Source organism: Onychomys torridus, chromosome 3, assembly GCF_903995425.1.
Source record: "Onychomys torridus chromosome 3, mOncTor1.1, whole genome shotgun sequence".
NCBI classification, from domain to species: Eukaryota; Metazoa; Chordata; class Mammalia; order Rodentia; family Cricetidae; genus Onychomys; species Onychomys torridus.
The window spans coordinates 68288686-68309395 of NC_050445.1; the positions used below are offsets into that span (position 1 = coordinate 68288686).

General features: G+C 35.8%; 1 protein-coding gene across 1 annotated transcript in view; it reads right to left on the reverse strand.

Annotated features, from left to right (window-relative positions):
- Nucleotides 1-621: 621 nt before the first annotated feature.
- Nucleotides 622-20710, reverse strand: part of Znf804b (zinc finger protein 804B) — a 523478-nt gene continuing 503389 nt past the window's right edge. The window contains exons 3-4 of the mRNA XM_036180228.1: nt 15885-16015; nt 622-8735 (exon numbers count right to left, since the gene is read on the reverse strand). Of these exons, the coding sequence (XP_036036121.1) occupies nt 5099-8735; nt 15885-16015 (3768 nt within the window). The 3' untranslated portion in view covers nt 622-5098. The remainder of the gene's footprint in view (nt 8736-15884; nt 16016-20710) is intronic.

Sequence of the window (20710 nt, forward strand, 5' to 3'; positions counted from 1 at the left end):
GGAAGAAGAAGAAATAATCTATGAATTGCCAATTCTAAGCACACCTAGTCTGAGATTTTTCACAAATAATATACAATGATCTAGCAAATGAGTATCCTCATGGCTGTCCTAAATGAGATAGAGACAAAACATTTCAAATTAATAAATAATTAATCATAGTTAAGTGGAATCTCAAATTAATCCTCACACCATTGGTCATATTTGATTAAAAATATTTCCTAGAAAGTCAAGTACTTCTCAGAATAGGTATTTGGAGATAAAATTAAAGTTTTTAATTAAAATATTTTCAGAATTCACATGAAAATAATTATACATGTACTAAAAAATCACTGTATTATATTGTCAGAGAATACATTCTGAAAACTATAGTTTTGTTTGATCATTACAAATTGTTGGGTTACATATTTAAAGAAAATATAGGATATTATATAGTATCTGTGTTATGTTTCAGTAACAAATAAATCTCTAGAATTTTTTAAGTGATATTTTATTTTGAGTTTGAGGAAACAGATTTATTTGATAACACTCAAATGTTAAGAAATAGTCTAAGAAATCCAAGCATTTAAATATATACTATAAATATATACAGTAATAAATAAAATGTTAAATGCATATGATCCAACAGTGTAAAATGCAGAATACTTTCATACCACTTTCTATTTGATTTAATTCTTATATTTTGGTTCAATTTTTGCTATAAATACATGACTAACATTCCTATATCATTAAACATTTTATTGAAAAAATATTATTGCATCGAACTACACACAGTCCAAGAAATTTATTGAATAACCTAAAAAAAAGCTTCTTTGCATGTACAGTAGTGCAATTTACTTAGCCACAGTATAATCAAAATTGCTTTGAACAGAGAATACAAAGTAAAATGACTGGCTTAGACCATATTTCAGACCATCATTCAGTTTCCTTTAAATTAAGTACCATAGGATTCATAAGCTGGGACTTCACTGTAGACAGAGACACAACCAATCTACATTTCAACTATTTTAAAATTTCCCACACATTAAAGCAAATGACCACTTTACACAAAATTAGAAATCTTTTCTTGAAGTTGATTGTCTCATATGATTTTTTTTAAAAAGAATACACTGTAATAAACCTTGTATTTTCAATAAAGGTTAAAGTTTGCAACTTAAGAATAAAGAGTATATTAAGAACATACACACAGACAAATGTACATATGCATTCATACATATTACATTTTGTTCTGATGTCCTGGCTTTCTTGTTTGTTTCTAGCCAGGTGCTCTTGATCTTGCTACTTAAGAGAGGTGGTAAATTGTTGCAAAAATACTAAGTGACTTTGAAAAAGGAATTAAAAAATTGGATTGGAAGTGTTTCTTCTTGTGTACAACTTTAGAGAATAAAAAAGACTCCTTAGCTTATCTTGTATATTGGCTTATTCTAAACCTAACTCATTTGGCCATTGCTCCCATTTCCAATATAAGCTTAAGCCCCCAAAGTACAATACTCATCATCAAATATACACTGAATAGAGGAGGTGTATAATTTTTTTTTTTTGCTGGAATGAAATGATAACCTTTGAAAGTCCTCTGACCCATGATTCTGGCAGGAATAACTCCTATGTCAAATCTCTCATCTTACTGAAATGGTCCCTCTCTGAGTCACAAAGGGCAGCCATGCATTTCCTTGACCTCTGCATGAAGCTGGTCACCAACTGATTTTAATAATGTGTCTCCTTATAATGTGTCTGTTCATCAATGAGAGCGCATTCTGCTTTAGGAGTTTGTCCAATTCAAAGAACCTAACTTAAGCCTCTTCTTTAGCTTTGCTGAGGCAGAGAATAATTAGATCACTTTCACAATTAAGTAGACTAGCAGCATAAACAGATATATGAGATATTGGTCTTTAAATTTTGGTTTTAGAAAGCTGGGTCTGATATTTCTAAGTTTTCCTTCAGAATATGTAATAATCATCCTTAAAAATAATAGGGAATATTTTTAGAAAGATGTAGAGTTATACTGTAGTGTGATATTGTTTTCAATACCATCCCAGCAAATTTCATCGAAAATTACCTCTTATATTTTCATCTAGAATCCTGGAATAATTGTGGTATTTCTGTCTGCAAACCACCTTGGTATTTCCAGTTGCTGTTTTGAAGGTTAGAAGAGTAGGGTGTGTTTAGATAAAACTTTGAAGTATTATTAAAATTTTAGAAAACTGCGTTGTTGCTATCCTTGTTTCTACAGAAAAACCTCATGCAAGAAAACAATGAGGGCTTGCAATATGATCCTGAGTAATCTGAGAATTAAAAACTCCATTTAGTGAGAAACTTTTGTAGGACAAGTTCTTTTTAAATGTGCTTCTACCCTGTGATAACAGAGATTCCATGGAGACCTGACAGAGACTGAGAAAGGTAGGCACCATCAAATCCATTTACTGTGAGGAAGAAATTTCAGATCATTCTGGAAAATGTCTCCCTACAGGGTAATGGGGGATCAAAGCCTCAGGATTAGGAACTTTGTAAATCACTTTCCACTGTGTAATCACCTCTCATATTTCATTGTTTATAACATGTATAAAGGTGGACTTAAAACTCATATTAGAGTACAGATGTTATAGCCCCATTGCATTTTTTCTTGAAGAACTGGACAGTGATTAAGAAAGTGAACTTTATTCATTTGCCAGTTCATCACACAAATTGCTTATTATCTTGAATCATGCTGGAATTCATTGAGGTCATATGAAAATGGAGTGACTCTGAATCTTTAGGGATAATATAGACACATTTGTGTGTTCATGTGTCCACATGTGAACATATGTATAAATATTCTACAGCCTTTCTCTACAGTATTTACCTTTAATTTATCTTGGTTCTTGGACAGATACAAGAAAAAAGCTCAATAACTGAGTGTAAAGAGTGAACTTACAAAAATCGTATCCCATAAATTTACCATTTAATAGAAAATTAATCAAATCTATTAACAAATAATTTGATGGATGAGATACTCAAAGAATGATCCATATGAGTGTGTTCTAATGGATCTAATTTAGAATTCAGAATATGCTTAGACTTCTTTCTGCTTTACGTTTTCAAGGACACATTCCTCCAAAGGGAGATGGAAACGGAAATCTGGTATGACTGCTGACCTCATTGTAATTTCCTTGATATGATGCCACAGGCTTTATAACTTGTCACCTTGAAGTCCCAGTTATTTTGGATTAAGTGACAACACCTTCTTTCTGTTGTTTGAGTTGGGCTAGCCACGGAGCACTTCCATTCTTCCTAGTGAAGGATGGAGCAGTCATTTCCAAACTACCCACTTACACCGACCTGTCTAAGTACCCAGTAGAAAAGTCCCCTGATTTAGCCATCTGAGATTCTACATTGTCTCCAAGACAATTTAAGAATTAATCGAGTGCTCTGTCTTTTCTGCCATAAGACTTCTAGTGACTGTTCGAGTTTACTCTGTCTTGGTTTTGTGCCATCTTTATAATCTGTTTGAGGAACTAATTATCCACAATATATTTTGATCGTTTGGGCAAGTTATTATCTATCTTTCTAATAGCATTTCTACTATTTTTCTTTTTAAGATGATTTACCTGAAAGGCACTACCTTTAATAGTTACCTTTGTGGAAATATATGCAAGTATAGAGCTTCTTGCTGTTTGATAAATGTCTTTATTTTTTTTTCTATTCATTTTAAATAGACTAGGTTCTGCCCCTTCCATATTCCAATAAAAGCCCCCATAAATAAATGTTTGGTGTTACATTGGTAAGTACATTTGTTCTTCATGTCAATATTTCAAATATTCATTTTCTCTTTTCTCTCTCTTCTTTTTATCTCTTTGGCTACAAAGATTTCTATCATATATGAAGAAGCAGTTATTTAATTTTTCAACTGTATTGATGATATGAAGAACGATAATATTGTGAGGAATAAGAAAAATGGGCTAAAAGTGCTTTGCCTGACTGAAGTGAAATGCATGTATTCAGGGAATGTAGATGCCTTTCCCCAGGCCTGAGTAAGAGATGCTCTTTTTTTCCCGTGTGCCAAAGGTTACATCTTCATATCATTATCAGCTAGAGGCCACCTCCTGCTCTGTGACTTTTATTTTTAGAAACCCACAGTTACAGTAGATGTAAGTGATACTTTTATAATTATAAGGATATTAAATTATATACCAAATAGATGACAGTTTACAAGTAATTCAAGAAGCAAAAATTCTATGGGCTAGGAACTCTTTTGAATAAATATTTGAAATCAAATGGATGATAACTTGGCTTACCCTCATAAAATTTATCCTTCCTGAGCCTCATGCTTTTTATTCCTGAACACAATGAAGTTTCTGAGTAGTAAAGATAACTTATTTTTAGTGCTTATAATGTTTGAAAGAATTATTAATATGTGTAAAATGTTATTATAGGGATATTTTACTTTGCATTATCAAATACTGATAGTGTCTTTTGTATGCTTTCTAATACAAAATTTACACATTCTCAAGTCCTGATGCTATTGATTCATACAGACAATCTTGATACAGTAATATATGAAGTAAAGGAAAATTATCTTTCACACAACTTCAGCAGCTGTCAAGTTACTTTGTGCAGTTGTTTTTTCTTGTGTTAATCGGAATTACTCTGAGGCTGTATGAAAATACGTCAAAAACTTATTCTTAATTATTGGTTCATTTTGCTGACATTTTAATATTATCTGACAAATGAAACTGAAATTCACATTCGTTCACCACTCACTCATCAAACACTTCAAACATAGGGTCTTCCCTTTTTCCTCATATTTGCAATGCACCAGACTGGTTTCTTTTACCAGTTTTAGCATTTAGTTGACAACGTTTCTCAAACCACTCTTTCATACTTCCTAGCATTTTCTTCCGTCAGATCATTTTAATTTGCTGTATTATTTTTTTGCCAGAACAAGTTCTTAAAATGCACCCATTTCTATTATGACATTTCCGTTTGTATTATATGGGAGTTACATTTAGAGTTGGCACCATTATTTTAAACCTTATAATAATGGGGGCGATGATACTAATAATGCATTGTTCAGCAGGTTGTGATAATTTGCATTATTTATTCACAAGATGAGATGTAATAACTATTAGTTCAAGTGTACTGACACATTTAAGGCCTCTTTCATACTATTTAACTGTTGCATCTGGCTGGGGCAAGAGTGATAGCAAAGATCTTGACCTTGTAGCACTGGTTGGATTAAAGGATTCAAATGGAAAATAGAAGTCGTGGCTGGGTTTAAATGAGGACCAAGCAGTGTGGGGATAAACGCTGCAGGAGGCAGTGCCTGAAAAGCCATATGCGATGGGTGAAAGGGGGCCGCAGTCACTAAATGCAGGGGATGCCCTAGGAAAGTAGGGTGTGCAGGGATAATGGTTGGAGCCATGGTTGAAAATGAAAAAGGAGGAAAATGTGGCTGTGACAGTGCGTGCAGATGAGCTAGAGGGAGGGGACTGCTGTGGGAGCTTATGGAAGCAGAAACAGCGAAATGCTGTAGAAATGTGTGGTGGATGGTGGTAATGGATGTGTGCTGGTGGACCGGAACTGGCTGCACAGCTGAGGGTGGAGAGAAGGCAGTGGGCCCTGCAGCAGGCAACACTCGGAGATGCTTCGATAGGAGCTGCTTCTGCATGTGCTGCTGGGCTTGCAGCTGGAGAAGCTTGTACTTATCTATTTCATCGGGAGAAAATGTTATGGGCTGTTGAATTAAAGGGGGGGAGAGAGATTTATGACACATTTCTAATTCATCTTCCACTTTGTCATGCTTCTGTATAGTTCTGTCATAGTAAGAGTTTATATTCCCCTCTACATGATTCATAGACATGCTTACATCTTGTAAGTCTAGATTTATCTGGTCCTCTTTGGTCTCTGTTGAATCAGTTACACCAGTATATCTATTAGATGGAAAAGCACCAAGGAAATCATTTGGTACTGGGTCATAGCTTCCAAGAAAAGGCTGGACTTCACTAATTGAAGATTTCGATTGCTCTTTTTCTGTCTGGTTCTTATTTCTACTTAAAGACTGGGAATCCATTGCTGCATGCTTTATGCCTTTGGAGAGAAAGTTATCACATTCAGTGTCTGGTAAAATAGTAAAATTATTTTTTTGTGAGCTGATGATTTTGTCTTCGTCAGAAGTCTTATGAATTATGATGCCTTTATTATTTCTCCTTTTGCCCATCTGCTGTCTCTTCTCTGAAAAAGGAAGCACTGTTCTGTTACAGCTTGGTGGTCCAGGTTGAATCATGTGTTGGATTTGTGAATGAGCCTCTGATTCTCTTAAACCACTGTTTGAAGAGAACTCAAACTTCGTTGATTGCTCCTGACATTTCTTGGCTTTCACTCTTTCTAAAAGACCCTTGGCTGTTAGGGAAGGCCCCTCTCCATCTGGAATGTGTGACCGCATGGTTTCTGAAAGGCCGCCTACACAGCTCCTTAGAAGGTAGTTGAGAGTGCTGGGGTTACATTGTCTGCACTTGACTTTTCCCACATCACAAATGGGAAGGCTGGCAAAAGACTTTTGGCTTCTCTTGTTTTTATTTAGGCAGTAAGCTTTCTTTCTCAAATATGAGCCTGATTTTCTGTGCTGAGGTCCTGGGCCATTAAAGGCTTTTTCACTATTTCTATCAAGGGGAACCTGTGAACTGGAATCACAATGGAAAATTCTTGTGGGTTTAGGCCCTGCAAATTGTTGAGTTTTACCTAGTTTATATCTTTCTCTGCAATGACAGTTTCTGTGTTTTGACTGTTTTATAGTTTTAAATGAGTCCCATAGTTTGCCCTTTCTGTCTTTCTGGGTTTCTGACTGAGGACAGTTAGCACGTATTGGCACATCAGACAAGCAGAGGCAATTGTGCTTTCTGTGTTTCCACATGTGCCTTTCGATTGAGTCACACTCTGTCTCACAAACATAGAGCAAATGACTGCTTGCACTGCCATTGGACTGATGACTTGAACACATGTTTCTGGGAGAGTCTTCCCCTGTTCTGGGATGGTCACCCAGCGGTGGCTTTGGAGAACATTTGTCATGACTTGGTTTCTCACTCATAGAAACCCTGCTGGCCATGCTAACGTTGCAGCTATTGAAACTCTCATTGATCCCCTTTGCATGTTCACTGTGACCCTCTGATGTATAGAGACTAAAATTCCAGGTATCTTGGTTTTCTCCTTCAAACTCTGAATGTGGACTGCGGAGATTCAGTTTATGCTCTTTAGTCCTGGAGATGCGAAGAGAGCATGGAAGACCTTCCTGAGCATTATTTAGTACGGTCCTTTTGCAGCTTTGCCAGTGGACATTTGAAGGCTCCTTCAATTCAATGTCATCAACATTATCTTTTCTTATGCCATCCTTTAGAGGCAGATTAAAACAAGCAGGCATTTCAGGCCTTTTCATTTCCAGGTCTCGGAGACTATCATGTTCACTCGTACTAGAATCAGAATCATTGTAACCCAAATTGTATTGTCTCTGGAACTTTTCCCAATCTGGGCTAGCTATAATCATCTTTGGCTTCAGAGGTTGATTACCTTGGGTCGATTTTTGTTGTTCTTTAATTAAACCTGAGACTTGGCTCTCCATTTTTGGCTTCATTTCCAAAGCCTCCTTCTCCAATTCTGTTTTTACATTCTCTGAATTTTGTTCATCCTTTGTGTTGCGAGAAAGTTTGAAATCAAAATATAATGGATTACAGCCATAGGATATGCAAGGTTCTGTTCTGGTAAAGAACAGAAGTTCTGTAGGCCACTGTAGAGTGGTGTGGCCATCCTTGCTTTGTACATGGAGGAAAGGCAATGATTTAGATTTTAGATCATGTGGACAACCTTCTCTGCAATGCCTTTGCACATTATTGCTAACTCTTTCTGCTTCGTCTAAAGACTTTGCTCTGTCTTCCATTCTGGAGTTAGAATTCAGATGTGCTCTCATCTTTTGTTTACTTGTCCGAGAAGGTAAAAACTCATTCAGACTTTCACACCAACTGTTATCACTGTGCTTGCAAATATGTAGTGGACTGGAGGATTCATTTGCTTGGCATGGGTGATAAATGCAGTTTTCTGAAGTATCCTTTAATGCATTCCCAATTTCTTTCTCTCTGCTGGAAAGAGTAAAATCTCTTTCTGGAAGATGGAGGTTAGGGTTAGAAAAAGAAGCATGAATGCCTGATGAATCTTTCAGTCTCTCATTAAGAGATTCGTTTTTGTTTTGTGACACTTTAGAGTTCATCGAGAAGGTGTTGTTTAAAACACCTTCCAGATGGCTGGGTGAGATGACACTTTCTTTCTTAGTAAGGTGTGGATCGTCATTTGCAAACCTGCAACACATGCATTTCTCTACTGTTTGTTTGACTTTATAGGTGGGTGACTTGTTACAATCATGGCTGTCTTCTGTGTTCTCGCTGAAAACTGAGGCTGAGGATTCTAATTTGAGATAGGCTTTTTTTGAAAATGAAAATGAAACTCCTGTCCTGTGGTTTGTATTGCTGAGATCGGAAGATGTTTGTGTAATCCTATTTCCAAACAGGAACCGCCTGTCTGACTGTAGCTGCTGAAGGTTTGGGGTGGCGAATCGCTGCTTGTCCACAGTGCTTTTGGGGAGGTTTTTACCCTTGAGGAGAAGGGCGCTCTTCATGCAGGAGACCTTTCTGCCATTCTTAATCTGGAAAATTCCTTGCTGAAGCTGCTTTTCCATGGCTATCCTGGGGGCTTTGTATGCTGGTCCATTTCCAGAAACACTGTAAATATAGTGAATATTTAAATGAGTAGGACATTAGCATGGGAATCAAATCTATATGCAAACAACATTCCATAGTATTTCTACAATGAGTTGTTTTAATATTTATTGGTGAACATTATTTTCTACAAAATCACCATTTTATCATACACATACAAGTCAGTACAATTGCTGTATGGCTATATTGAAATGCTCTGTTTAATTCTGCTATTTAGAAATGTAAAAAGCAATAACAAGTAACTATCTTATTTGAAAGCTACAAAACAAACTAAAATAGAGCATTTACATCACAATGTATTCCTTAGAACCTATGATCTTTAGAAATGCAGATTTAATATGTTTCATAGTCTTCTAAACAGTACTTTCATGTTTGATAAGAAATTAAAATTTGCAAAGTGTAAAAATGGTTTCAATTTGATTTTTCAGCATTTTCAGCACTCAATGTTTAACCCTTCAACATCAAAAGTCTTTTCCATTTACTTCTTTTGAAGCAGGGTGCTCAGTCATTACTCTTGTCAGCAGCTAGCTAATGAGTGCAGTAGCAAGAAGCTGATGTGTTTCAAGCAGGCTTGGTGTTCACAGGGATTTTCCCGTAGCTTCTCTTGCTTCCTACTCACAAAAACAACTTTATACCAACTGTGCATTCTCCGTCTCTTGAGGTTTCTCAAGATTGTTGATTTTGCTGAAGTTCATTAATGATTCAAACAGAAAGCAGAAAATAAACATACAAAGACAGAAACTTTGAGGGTAAAATTAGTCTTCTCACACCCTATCTGCTACCTCTTTCCCACAGTGATGCTGATGCTGGCTGAGGAAAAGTAACATTACTGCATCACTTTTCCAATAGCTTATTTGAAATGCCATTCTGTTGCTTTTCCCTTGTGTCTGGACAGACATGTAACTTCTGTTGTCTATCTTAGATTTTCATTACTCATCATTTGTTTCTTGGCTATAAAATATTAAAAATTATATCCTTAAAACATATCATTTAAGTTCTGAAGGACTGTGTTTTTAATTCCTATCATTATACCCACACAAAACTGTAGTTCTCAATCCTTCTCAAAGAATCATCTTTTTATAACAGATGGAGATGATTACAGAAATTCATACCTGGTCAAAATTCAGAAAATAAGTGGCTCTGTGGTACTGAGCTCAATTCGATACACCTACAACCCAACACCTACACTCAGAGAATATCACAGAAGAGGGAGTATAGGTTGCAAGAGCCAGATGATCAGGGCACGTGCTGTGGGATAGTGTCTTCTAGACATGATAGAGAAACTGTTTCCTTGAAATCTCAACACTATGGCTGCATAAATAAACCCTGTATAATTACAGCAGTTGACATGCCAACACGAATAGAGAAAATTTCACAAGACTCCACCTTAGGTAAAGACATACAGGCAATCACTGACTTCTAAAAAGGGAAGAAGCCATTTTCTGAAAGGAAAACTCCCTGATGTGTTATCCACACAGTCATCAGCCCTAAACATAATTACAAAGGGACAACATGTAATGGACTCAGGACGCATGTTGGTACTCTACTGTTTGTAATCCCTTTTTAGTTGAAGGATAATTTTGGTATCCAAAGTTTACTTTACTGACACCATTGCATTTTTATAATACTACAACCTTTTATTTTCTCTGCCCTTATGAACTTTAACTTACTAACTATAATTTTAGCCATTAATTATTTTACTATTATTTGAGATTATCTGTTCCCTTGAGTGGCTGAGTAAAGCTTCATAATGATGGTATACTACATTATTGTGTGAAATCAAATTTAGGAATTTTATAAAACAGTGATTTTTCCTTAATTGTTTCATAGTGAGGATTATGTATCCCCCACCCTGTTACAATAATCTTCTTGCTTTGATAATCTCACCATACTTTTCAAAAAGGTATATTTAATGTATTTAATGGGGAGAAGTATTCAAACACAATGTGTGGCTATTAAATGCTATTTCAACCCGAAGAAAAGCACCAAAAAGTTTTATTGAAGTTTTATTGGAACCTGGACACAGAAGGACAAGGAATGACAAAATTGTGAGTCTAAATTTTGTTTTGGTGACAAGTAGATATCTCTCCATGTTTGTGCCATTTTTTAAAGCAGTATCTATGGTACCTAATTGATAAGTTTGCTTCGTCCAAAACAAATCAGTCAATTTTCTATTATTGGTTTATACTCAACAGAAAGTATTCAAAGGCTCATGGGAGAATATTAACATTTCTTCTTCCAAATTGCAGTCAAACATGGATATTTTACTATTTCTAAATTACATTTCATTTAATTTTAAAATTAAAATGTAGTTAGTTATTTGAGTATGTGATTATATGTATGTGTGTAGGAATACCATGTGCACATGGGGATGTCAAATAGATATATGCATATAATATGAAATTGTAACTATAATAAAACTCATTGACATATTTACCACAACACATAATTACCTGTTTGTGTGCATTAAAAACAACTTAAGATCCTATATCTTAGCAAATTTCAAGTAAAGACCACAATAATTATTACTATGTATAGTCTCAAAGCTTTACACCAGATCTCAAGAATATATATGGATGTGTGTTGACTTTCTGTTTCCCTATCCTCTCGTCCCTATCAGTGAATGCTCTTACTTCTGTAATTTTTCGTAGTTAACACATTTGCTCTTTCATTTTCTTCTTTGGAATTATCTCTTTTTTTTTTTTTTTTGAGGAGAAATAGTTTATTTCATCTTCTGTTTTCTTTTTTTATTTATTATATTTGTGTTTTAATTTTACACATCAGCCGTGGGTTCCCCTGTCCTCCCCCCTCCTGCACCCACCCCCACCTTCCCCCCAGCCCCTCCCCTCCATTCCCATCTCCTCCAGGGCCAAGACTCCCCTGGGGATTCATTTAAACCTGGTGGATTCAGTACAGGCAGGTCCAGTCCCCTCCTTCCAGACTGAGCATGTGTCCCTGTATAAGCCCAAGGTTCCAAACAGCCAGCTCATGCACTAAGGACAGGTCCATGTCCCACAGCCTGGATGCCTCCCAAAGTTCAAGCTATTCAGCTGTCTCACTTATCCAGAGGGCCTGATCCAGTTGGGGGCTCTACAGCTTTTGGTTCATAATTCATGGGTTTCCATTCATTTGGCTATTTGTCCCTGTGCTTTTTCCAATCTTGGTCTCAACAATTCACACTCTTACAGTCACTCCTCTTTCTCGACAATTGGACTCCTGGAGCTCCACCTGGGGCCTGGCTGAGGATCTCTGCATCCACTTCCATCAGTTATTGGATGAGAGTTTTAGCATGACAGTTAGGGTGTTTGGCCATCTGATTACCAGACTAAGTCAGATCAGGCTTTCTCTGGACCATTGCCAGCAGTCTACAGTGGATGTATCATTGTGGATTTCTGGGGACCTCTCGAGCACTCTGCCTATTCCTGTTCTCATGTGGTCTTCATTTATCATGGTCTGTTATTCCTTGTTCTCCCTTTCTGTTCTTGATCCAGCTGGGATCTCCTGATCCCCAAAGCTTTCTTTCCCTCAAACCTTGCCCTTCATTACTCCCACTGTCGTCCAGGTTGTTCATGTAGATCTCATCTATTTCTCTGTCATTGGGTGATCCCTGGGTCTTTCCTAGGGTCCTGTTTTCTAGGTAGCCTCCCTGGAGTTGTGTAGCAGTCTAGTCATCTTTGTTTTACATCTAGTATCCTCCTATGAGTGAGTACATACCATGTTCATCTTTCTGAGTCTGGGTTACCTCACTCAGGATGATATTTTCTAGATCCATCCATTTGCCTGCCAACCTCATGATGTCATTGTTTTTCTCTGCTGAGTAGTACTCCATTGTGTATATGTACCATCCATTCTTCAGTTGAAGGGCATCTAGGTTGTTTCCATGTTCTGGCTATTACAAACAATGCTGATATGAACATAGCTGAGCAAATGCCCTTGTGGTATGATTGTGCATTCCTTGGGTATATGCCCAAGAGTGCTACAGCTGGGTGTTTCAGTGATTTTAAAATAATTATTTTTATTTCTAATACCTAGTAAGAGAGTGACTACAGAACTAGCCATTTCACTCTTACTACTTTATTTTCATCGCAACATTGGACTTAATTTCTAAAGCAAAGTAGCTTCATAAATATGTGATTTGTTTTCTATGGGGGAAAACATATTTTCCAACAGAAAAAAAATGTACCAAAACAGAATGAGTGTGTGTGTGTGTGTGTATGTGTGTGTGTGTGTGTGTGTGTGTGTGTGTGTGTGTGTGTGTTCGTGTGTGTTGCATTCTGGTTCTTATATGGTGAGCTTCTGTCTTCAGAATCAGCATCACTAACATTTCCCAAATGTTGCCAAATCACCCATAGAGTTGTACTGAACTTAGATTTTTACATAGAAGTTTCTGTTTGGAAAGTGAGTACCTCCCAATGCAATAGACACTTTCACTGGAGACCCCAGTCAACCTCCCAACGCAATAGACGCTGTCACTGGAGACCCCAGTCGAGTGAAGCTATCCAAGAAAAGGTCAAAGCTGGCTGCCAGTGTGAAACTCATAGCTGGTTTCTGCCAGAATTAGTTTATCTGTTGGATTCAGGTCTTATCACTACTTTTAATTCACTTTTCTTTTCCACGTGAAGAATCATGTTATTGGATCATCGTACACAGATTGCACCAGTTTCTACAGGGTTAATTGTATGATGCTGAAAGTCAGATGTTAGTAAACAGGGCAAGACACAACACAGAAAGAAACTAAAAATCCTCATGAAAAGCCTGCACACAAGGGTCAGATATGCTGGGCTTTTCAGGAAAGGTGAGTGAGGCTAACCAAAGGCACATTGTCCAGGAAAGAGGCCATGATATTTTTAATTGTCATTTCATTTATAATTTACTTGTCTCACTCCTGCTTCAACAAAGAAAAAACTTTATAACTCTACATGACTTTTGTTAGGGCATGAGGCTGTTATGCAAATAGAGCAGTTGGGGAGTAATAAAATGGAAGAAAATCTTCATGATTTGAAATTCTGTGTTCAGAAAGCTGAACATGTATCTTTTCCAGTAGGTCACATTCTGGCTTACAGAGTGGTTACATTAGAGTGTGTTTGGTACATAAGTTTTCCTGATAGATACCCTAACTTAATAGAGTGGACATTTTTATCTGGAAGACCTTACCAGGTAACCACAGCAACTAAGAAATTTAACAGCAGGCTCATCATCATTACTATTGCATCATCCATGAGACCATCATCCCCTCATTGCCACCATCATCAACATTCCTCTGATTGTTTCCATCGGGTCAGGGATGTGGATGTGTAGTTACTTTCATAGGAAAGACAATGACAATAATGCTTGTGAGGGCAACTCAGATTTGCTGCTGAACAAGGCAAATCTGGTCTGGCCTGTGAAGACCGTTTTAAAGGATGTTTTTCTTCCCCGTTTATTATTATTTGATTTACTCTGTCCTGTAACTAATCATGTAGAAACTGAAATGTGATCTAGATGTTTTCCTGTATTTTATACTAATAAACACAGAAGTTAGTCTTCTAAGCCCAGTTTCAGCATGTCTGATTTGTTATTACTATGTTTAAATAACATGAGTTCCTCATTTTATAGACTGGTAGAAAGATCAGTGTCTAATACAGTGTCTACTTTTCTTATTGTGTAGGTCTTCCAGGAAAATCTCTTTACATTAATCTAATCTCTATATACAGGTAGTATAGTACCTTTAATTCACTTTTATGTTACATTTAAAAAATTTTAATATTATCATATATTTGATGTTAATTAACATATTCTAAACATTGTGTATATGCAAATATTATAAACTTGCTACTGCCACCATTTCCATGAATAATTAGCCAAAATCATAATTTTCCTAATGATCACATTTGAAGTCTAGTATTTTATGGTAATATAGCTGAACCATTCACTCTTGTTATTTTATATTGTTTTCCATTTAAACAATAGGAATTTAAATTCTGGCAGAGCTATAAATTCATAATTCACCAGGTTGCTGTCAACCATATTAATTAGTTATGTTACTGTTACACGTTATGTTTCATATTAGCACAATTCACAATCTGCAATGTTAATTGCATCCCAGGTAACAACTTTGAATCATTCAGTAGCTGCAAGCTTTTTTTTAAATTGTCAGTTTTCTATTACAAGTATGTATTAGTGTAATGCTTGTTATGGTATAATTATCAATTAAAATGGCACTGTGTGGTAAATTTAACCACATTAATTATATTTTGTTTGTCTGCCAGACAACGTTAGTGTCATTTATTCTAGAATCAAGTATGAACAAGGGAATATTCAGGACATGTATTTTCTACCCCAAAGGTGCTTTGTTATTTATAATTTTAAACACTATCATTGTAGATGCTTGAAGCAGAATAGTGTTTACCAGACATGACATGGAAGTTTCATATATGAATACACATCAGCTGGAACTGTATACAGAGTGCTTACACAAGGTCAAGGCAGCCGAATTCCCAAAGAGGAATTGGGGAGGGCCTCATGAGGCTTGTCCCTATTTGAGGAGCTATTGGCAATTGACGGCTGCTGGAAAAGGGAGAGTCAGTTTTCTTCAGGGATGTGGGGCTTATGGAAATTCCCATCCTTGATCTGGCAGATGGGAAAATGATCCCACATGCATGTACACTCGGGGAGCATTATAAAGTATTTAAATGTAGATGTGTATGTACAGAGGGAACATGTGAACTTGATAAGGAAAAATGTGAACAGAGGAATTGGAGGGAAGGGAACAGAAGTTGGATTTGATCCAACATATTTTACATTAAACATTAAACATATTATATGCCTGTATGAATATTAAATAAAATATTTTAAGAGTTATCATTATAAAACTTAAATTACTGCAGAATTATGTCAGAACAAGTCAAGCTAGAAGAGAAGACAGTTTATTAGAATTGTTCCCTGGATCACTTCATTAAACAGGGTAATAAGTTAACAGCATCAGGAAGAAAAAAAAAATCAAATGACAAAATTACTAATTTACAAACCATTAACAATTAAAAGTTTGCCTTCAGGCATATCTGTTGATTAATGTTGACTTTATATTGTTATGGGACTCAAGTAGATTCATTATTGAAATTTCCAGGAGACAGGAGAAGCAGTCTGGACCACCTAAGCCCCTCTGCTTCTTACCACTCAGATTGCTGTCGCAGCTCGGCCAGCTGATGGAGTCGCTTAAGTGCCTTTTCTTGTTTCTTCTCATCTTTCCATGACTTGGAAGCCACGTTTCGAGCAAATTCTCGTTGCTTTAATTCCTTCAATCTCTATAGAAAAGAATCGAGCAGAAATGAAGCTATAAATAAGTAAAACATGCTTTTCTGTCTACAGAGCTTTGATTAAACATGGTCCTGAATGCAAAGGTGTCTTTTGGGATATGGAGAGTGAAAGCATTCTCTGCCCCAAGATAAATGTAGTAGATAAATCTAGTTGTCGACTAGGCTGTTCCTCAAAGCTTGTCAAAGTCAATGCCAGAGTGTGCTGGAAAGCTGGGAACCAGTTCTTGGTGGAATCACCCTGACCACACAGCTGACTCATTTGTGTCTGTGAAAATGAAAAAACTAATTCATGTGCTATCTGCAAAGAGAGAGAAGGCCAGAGCTTACACTTTCCTACCTAGTTCCTCCCATAAAGATGATGCTGATTCAATAAACTGAGTGGAATGAACTTCTCTCAGTAAATTGCTTCTTTTACCAAATACTAGGTCTAAGTGGGATTTTAAACCATTTTTAGTTGGAGATATATACTAAATGTAGAGCCAGATGCAAAGAAATGTTTAGGAATTTAAACTCATTATAGTGGTTTGACTTTTCTTCATTTAAATTAACTTCAAACGCTTTTAATGATTATTTTCTAAAACAATTGGTTTATAGTCAGATTAGCTGCTTCTTATTGCCTGTTTGGATCTCTCCTTCAGAAACTGCTGCATAGGACACCTACCAACATTGAATGTATTGAGAAACAGACTCCATCAAATGAGCATCGTGAACCTTGGGGCTTAATGTTCATTTGGGAGTGTACTGGAAGATTAGCCTTTCTTAACTCTCACAAGATGTTAAATAGTTTAAAATCTGTGTCCACTTTTACTTTTTCATATCAGGTATAAAGATCCTCCTGAGGTAAGGAGAAATCTACAAACTATCATTAATCTGGTAGCAGAGTATTTCCTACACATAAATTAAAGCCCCAAATCTTTAATGATCATTAGCTTCATTCTTGAAAGGAACATTATCATGGAAGATAGTGCCCAGGCAACCATATCTAAACTGAGTACCTAAAGGAGGTAGACCAGCCTTTCTAAAGTAGAATATTCTAAGTACAAAGAACAAAAGCATAGAACTAGCAATGGGCACAGGGAATGCAGTATTTATTCTGAACTTTTATAAATGCTTTGGATATTTCTAAACAAAAAAAGAAAAAATAAAGAAATAGATGGAGAAAAGAAAAAGCCCCAAGAATTAAAGTTTGCCTTCCCCCGCCCCCAATAAAAAAAAACAAAACAACACAAAAAACAATAACTAAAAGATCAATAATTCCCAAGTACAGCTGAACATCAGGGTGTGACCATGAAGGAGATGACAGCCTGTACCTGATATTTATACTTCCTCTGACTCCGCATGCTTTGTAATAACTCTAGGATCACAGTGAATACTTCCCTGATGAGAGAACACTCTCGGGAATTATTTGCATATTTTAAGAGGATAGATAAGATTCACTTTGATTGTGTTGAAGACAGAAGCTGGCTGTTTTGGTGAAGATGGCTTTTTACTCTTGGTTAATAGATGTAATAAAAATACTCCATATTTATTTAATATTTGGTACTACCAGCACATAAAAATTTTAAAATTAGGAAAGTTGATTCACTTATTTATATTTGATCCCTTAAAATTAGATTGTTATTTGGAACTTTGGTGTATATTTGTTTTTTCCATTAGTTCCAAGATTCTAGGATACTTCACTTTCTTAATTAGAAAAATATCATGTTTTTATTCAGTCTCATCTTTCAATAAATAAATGCTTTAAGCTTCTCTTATAGAGTACATATTGTACAAACCAATTATTTTCCCTTCCACAAAGACAAATAATTGAACCCATATTACTTACAAGAATATGCTCAGTCTCTTAATTTTAAATAGCACAAAAAACACACTTTGGAAGTCCACAAGAATAATTAAGATATTTCTTTTGTTATGGAAATCATAAAAGTGAGATATTTTTGGTGGAACAAAGAAACCTGGAAACATAAATTTTGTATAACATCTAGCCAAATTTAGCTCAGCCATTTGGGAGTGCTCAAGCTTATGCAGAGAAAGAAAGAACGAAGGGAGGGAAGAAGGAAGTAACCATGTAAGCAATTAAAGGAAAGAGATCCTACCATCCACATAAGGCCTCAAATGATTCAGGTTCTCACCAAGAGAACTCAGAAAATTTATGTTGGGTTGAGTAAAGAATTCAGGAAACTCATCATCAGTAGAGAATTAGCTCTGTTGAGTACTACACTGGATTTACCTAATACATGATAAAAGCAAGGAATAAAAGAATCGTGGATTACTATTTATTTACCTGAATGATAGGCAGTTATAAAACAAGCAAATAAACAACAACAACAAACTAAACAAAATAATATATGAAATAAGAGGTGTAACTAGCACCAAAGAGCTTTTGAAAAAAGTCCTAAGAAAACCTACTATTGTAAAGCTTCCTAAAACCAGTACATATTTTAAAGGAGTTTAAATGGACTTAACTCAGAAATAGAGCAGGGGCACAGTGCTCTCACTAGATACCACAGGCAGGCAAATAAAAAGCCCAGGGGCAGGAGTGGGTTACCTCTTTGGGAGTTGTTGGTCACCAGGACCCCACATACTCCCACAAATTACAGTCTATTGCTCTTGTTCCTGGTTACCATCTAGGACGTGACAAGAAACCCACTGCTGAAGATACCACAACTTGAATCATAGAATATAGAGAAATAAAGCTGACGCTGGCCTGGAAATTCCATTCCTACTGCCCAGCTCTCATAATTCCAAAAGGTGGTGTGAACACTCCCAACTGGAGGGAAGGCAGGGAAGAGGTGGGAGGGGGCAGGACAGGGAAACCCATGGCTGATATGTAAAATTAAATTAAATTATAAAATAAAATATAAAACAACAACAAAAGGAATAAACATCTTTCTCATCCTCCTGTGAAACCTTTAACCTTGATGATGACTGGCATGGCAAGGCATACCCACTGACGAAAAGGTAGGACAAATGTTATGCAAGTAAACAAACACTTTCTGACTGGATTTAAGATCAGCTCCATAAGATGGAATCCATACTACATAACATCTTTACTGAGGCCAAGAACCTATGGCTAGATAGACAGGCCCTAAGAAAAATTTACTATTGTTCTGCTAAATAGAAACAGTATTAAATTACCTTGTAATGATTTATTGCTATATACATATACTAGTTCACTTATCAACCTTCATCAAGAACTCTCCTTTTAATAGATACTTGTTAACACAGAGACCCACATTTGCTCAAGGTGCAGAAAATAAGAAGAGAACATATATATCATAATCTTACCTGCAAGGCTTAGTATCATCACAGAGAAGGGAAGAAATTATTGTAAGATCCAGAGGCAGTGGCTGATAACAACCAAATGTGTTTTCTGGACATGACAAGTTAGTTGCAAATATGAATTCACAGAGGGTATGATAGCATACCCAAGACTGGACAAACTTAAGCCAGATAAAATCCCAGCATGGAGATGTGACATAGATATGAAGTTTCAACACTAGCCAAAACAGCTATTAGCATTGATAGTTATTGGCAAAGGAATAGCCAGTTTAGTTTAGGGGCCTGATACCAATAGGGAGTCTGTATTCTTATGGAAGGCCCTAACACCAGAAGAACTGGAAAATGATAGATTGAACTTGATCACTTTTTTTATTAAAGAAAAAATTAAGTAGGATGGATAGGAAATTTGGTGACTGAGGTTAATATGTAAAAAAAAAATCACTGTATGAAACTCTCAAAAAATTAATAAAATATTAAAAAGGATTACAATGAATTGTTTTTAAATTTTCAGGGTGATATTAAGATAGGACTCTCTATCAAAAGAAATACCTTTTTATAAGTAGTTAAATATAGATATAGTCAAACAGGCAAAGCTGAAAAAATTCATTACTTTTAGACATAAATAAGAGGTGGTAACAGGTATCATGAAGCAAAGATGAAAATAATATCAGAAACATTTACTCCTAAGAACAAACTGGAAAAGGTCCTTGGTGATATGTAACATCTTTGTGATGCTTTCCATTATTTCATTGTTAGGTTTTGATGTTTACAGAAATTATATAAATAAAATGAGAAGCAATGGCATTATTGAGTCTGGGAAGAGTGAAATTTAAATGTCAGTGTACTGTTGAAATGTTTCTTCCTTGTGTATGAAGCAATATATTACAAATCAAAAGCAGACTGTTAAGTTAAAGAAATGCACTATAAATTATATAACAACTATTAAATTGATAAATTGTTTTTATGCGATTGACTAAAAAGGAGATATAATGGAATGATTAAATTTTTTAAAGCCAAAAAAGAAAAATAATAAAATTGATAGCAGAACAAATGAAACAATTATAAAAGAAATCACAAGATAACTAGAATTCAAATGTATCAATAATTAATATCCTAAACAGAAGAATGAAAATGAATAGAGTATCAATAAAATAGTGAGGTCTTATAGACAACAGAACATTATTCACAAAGAGAATGACATTTCAGCCCCATAGATGGAGATCAATGAGCAATGGGAAATAAACCTGGCAAACAAAGGCAAATTCTCTTCAATGTCACTCATATGCAGAATATAAAATTGTCAGTATCCTAGAAGTTGAGTAAAGAATGGTGTTTATCAAAGTCTGGGAAGGGTTGATATAGTAGTTGAGTTAAAAATGGCTCACATAGGCTCATATTTTT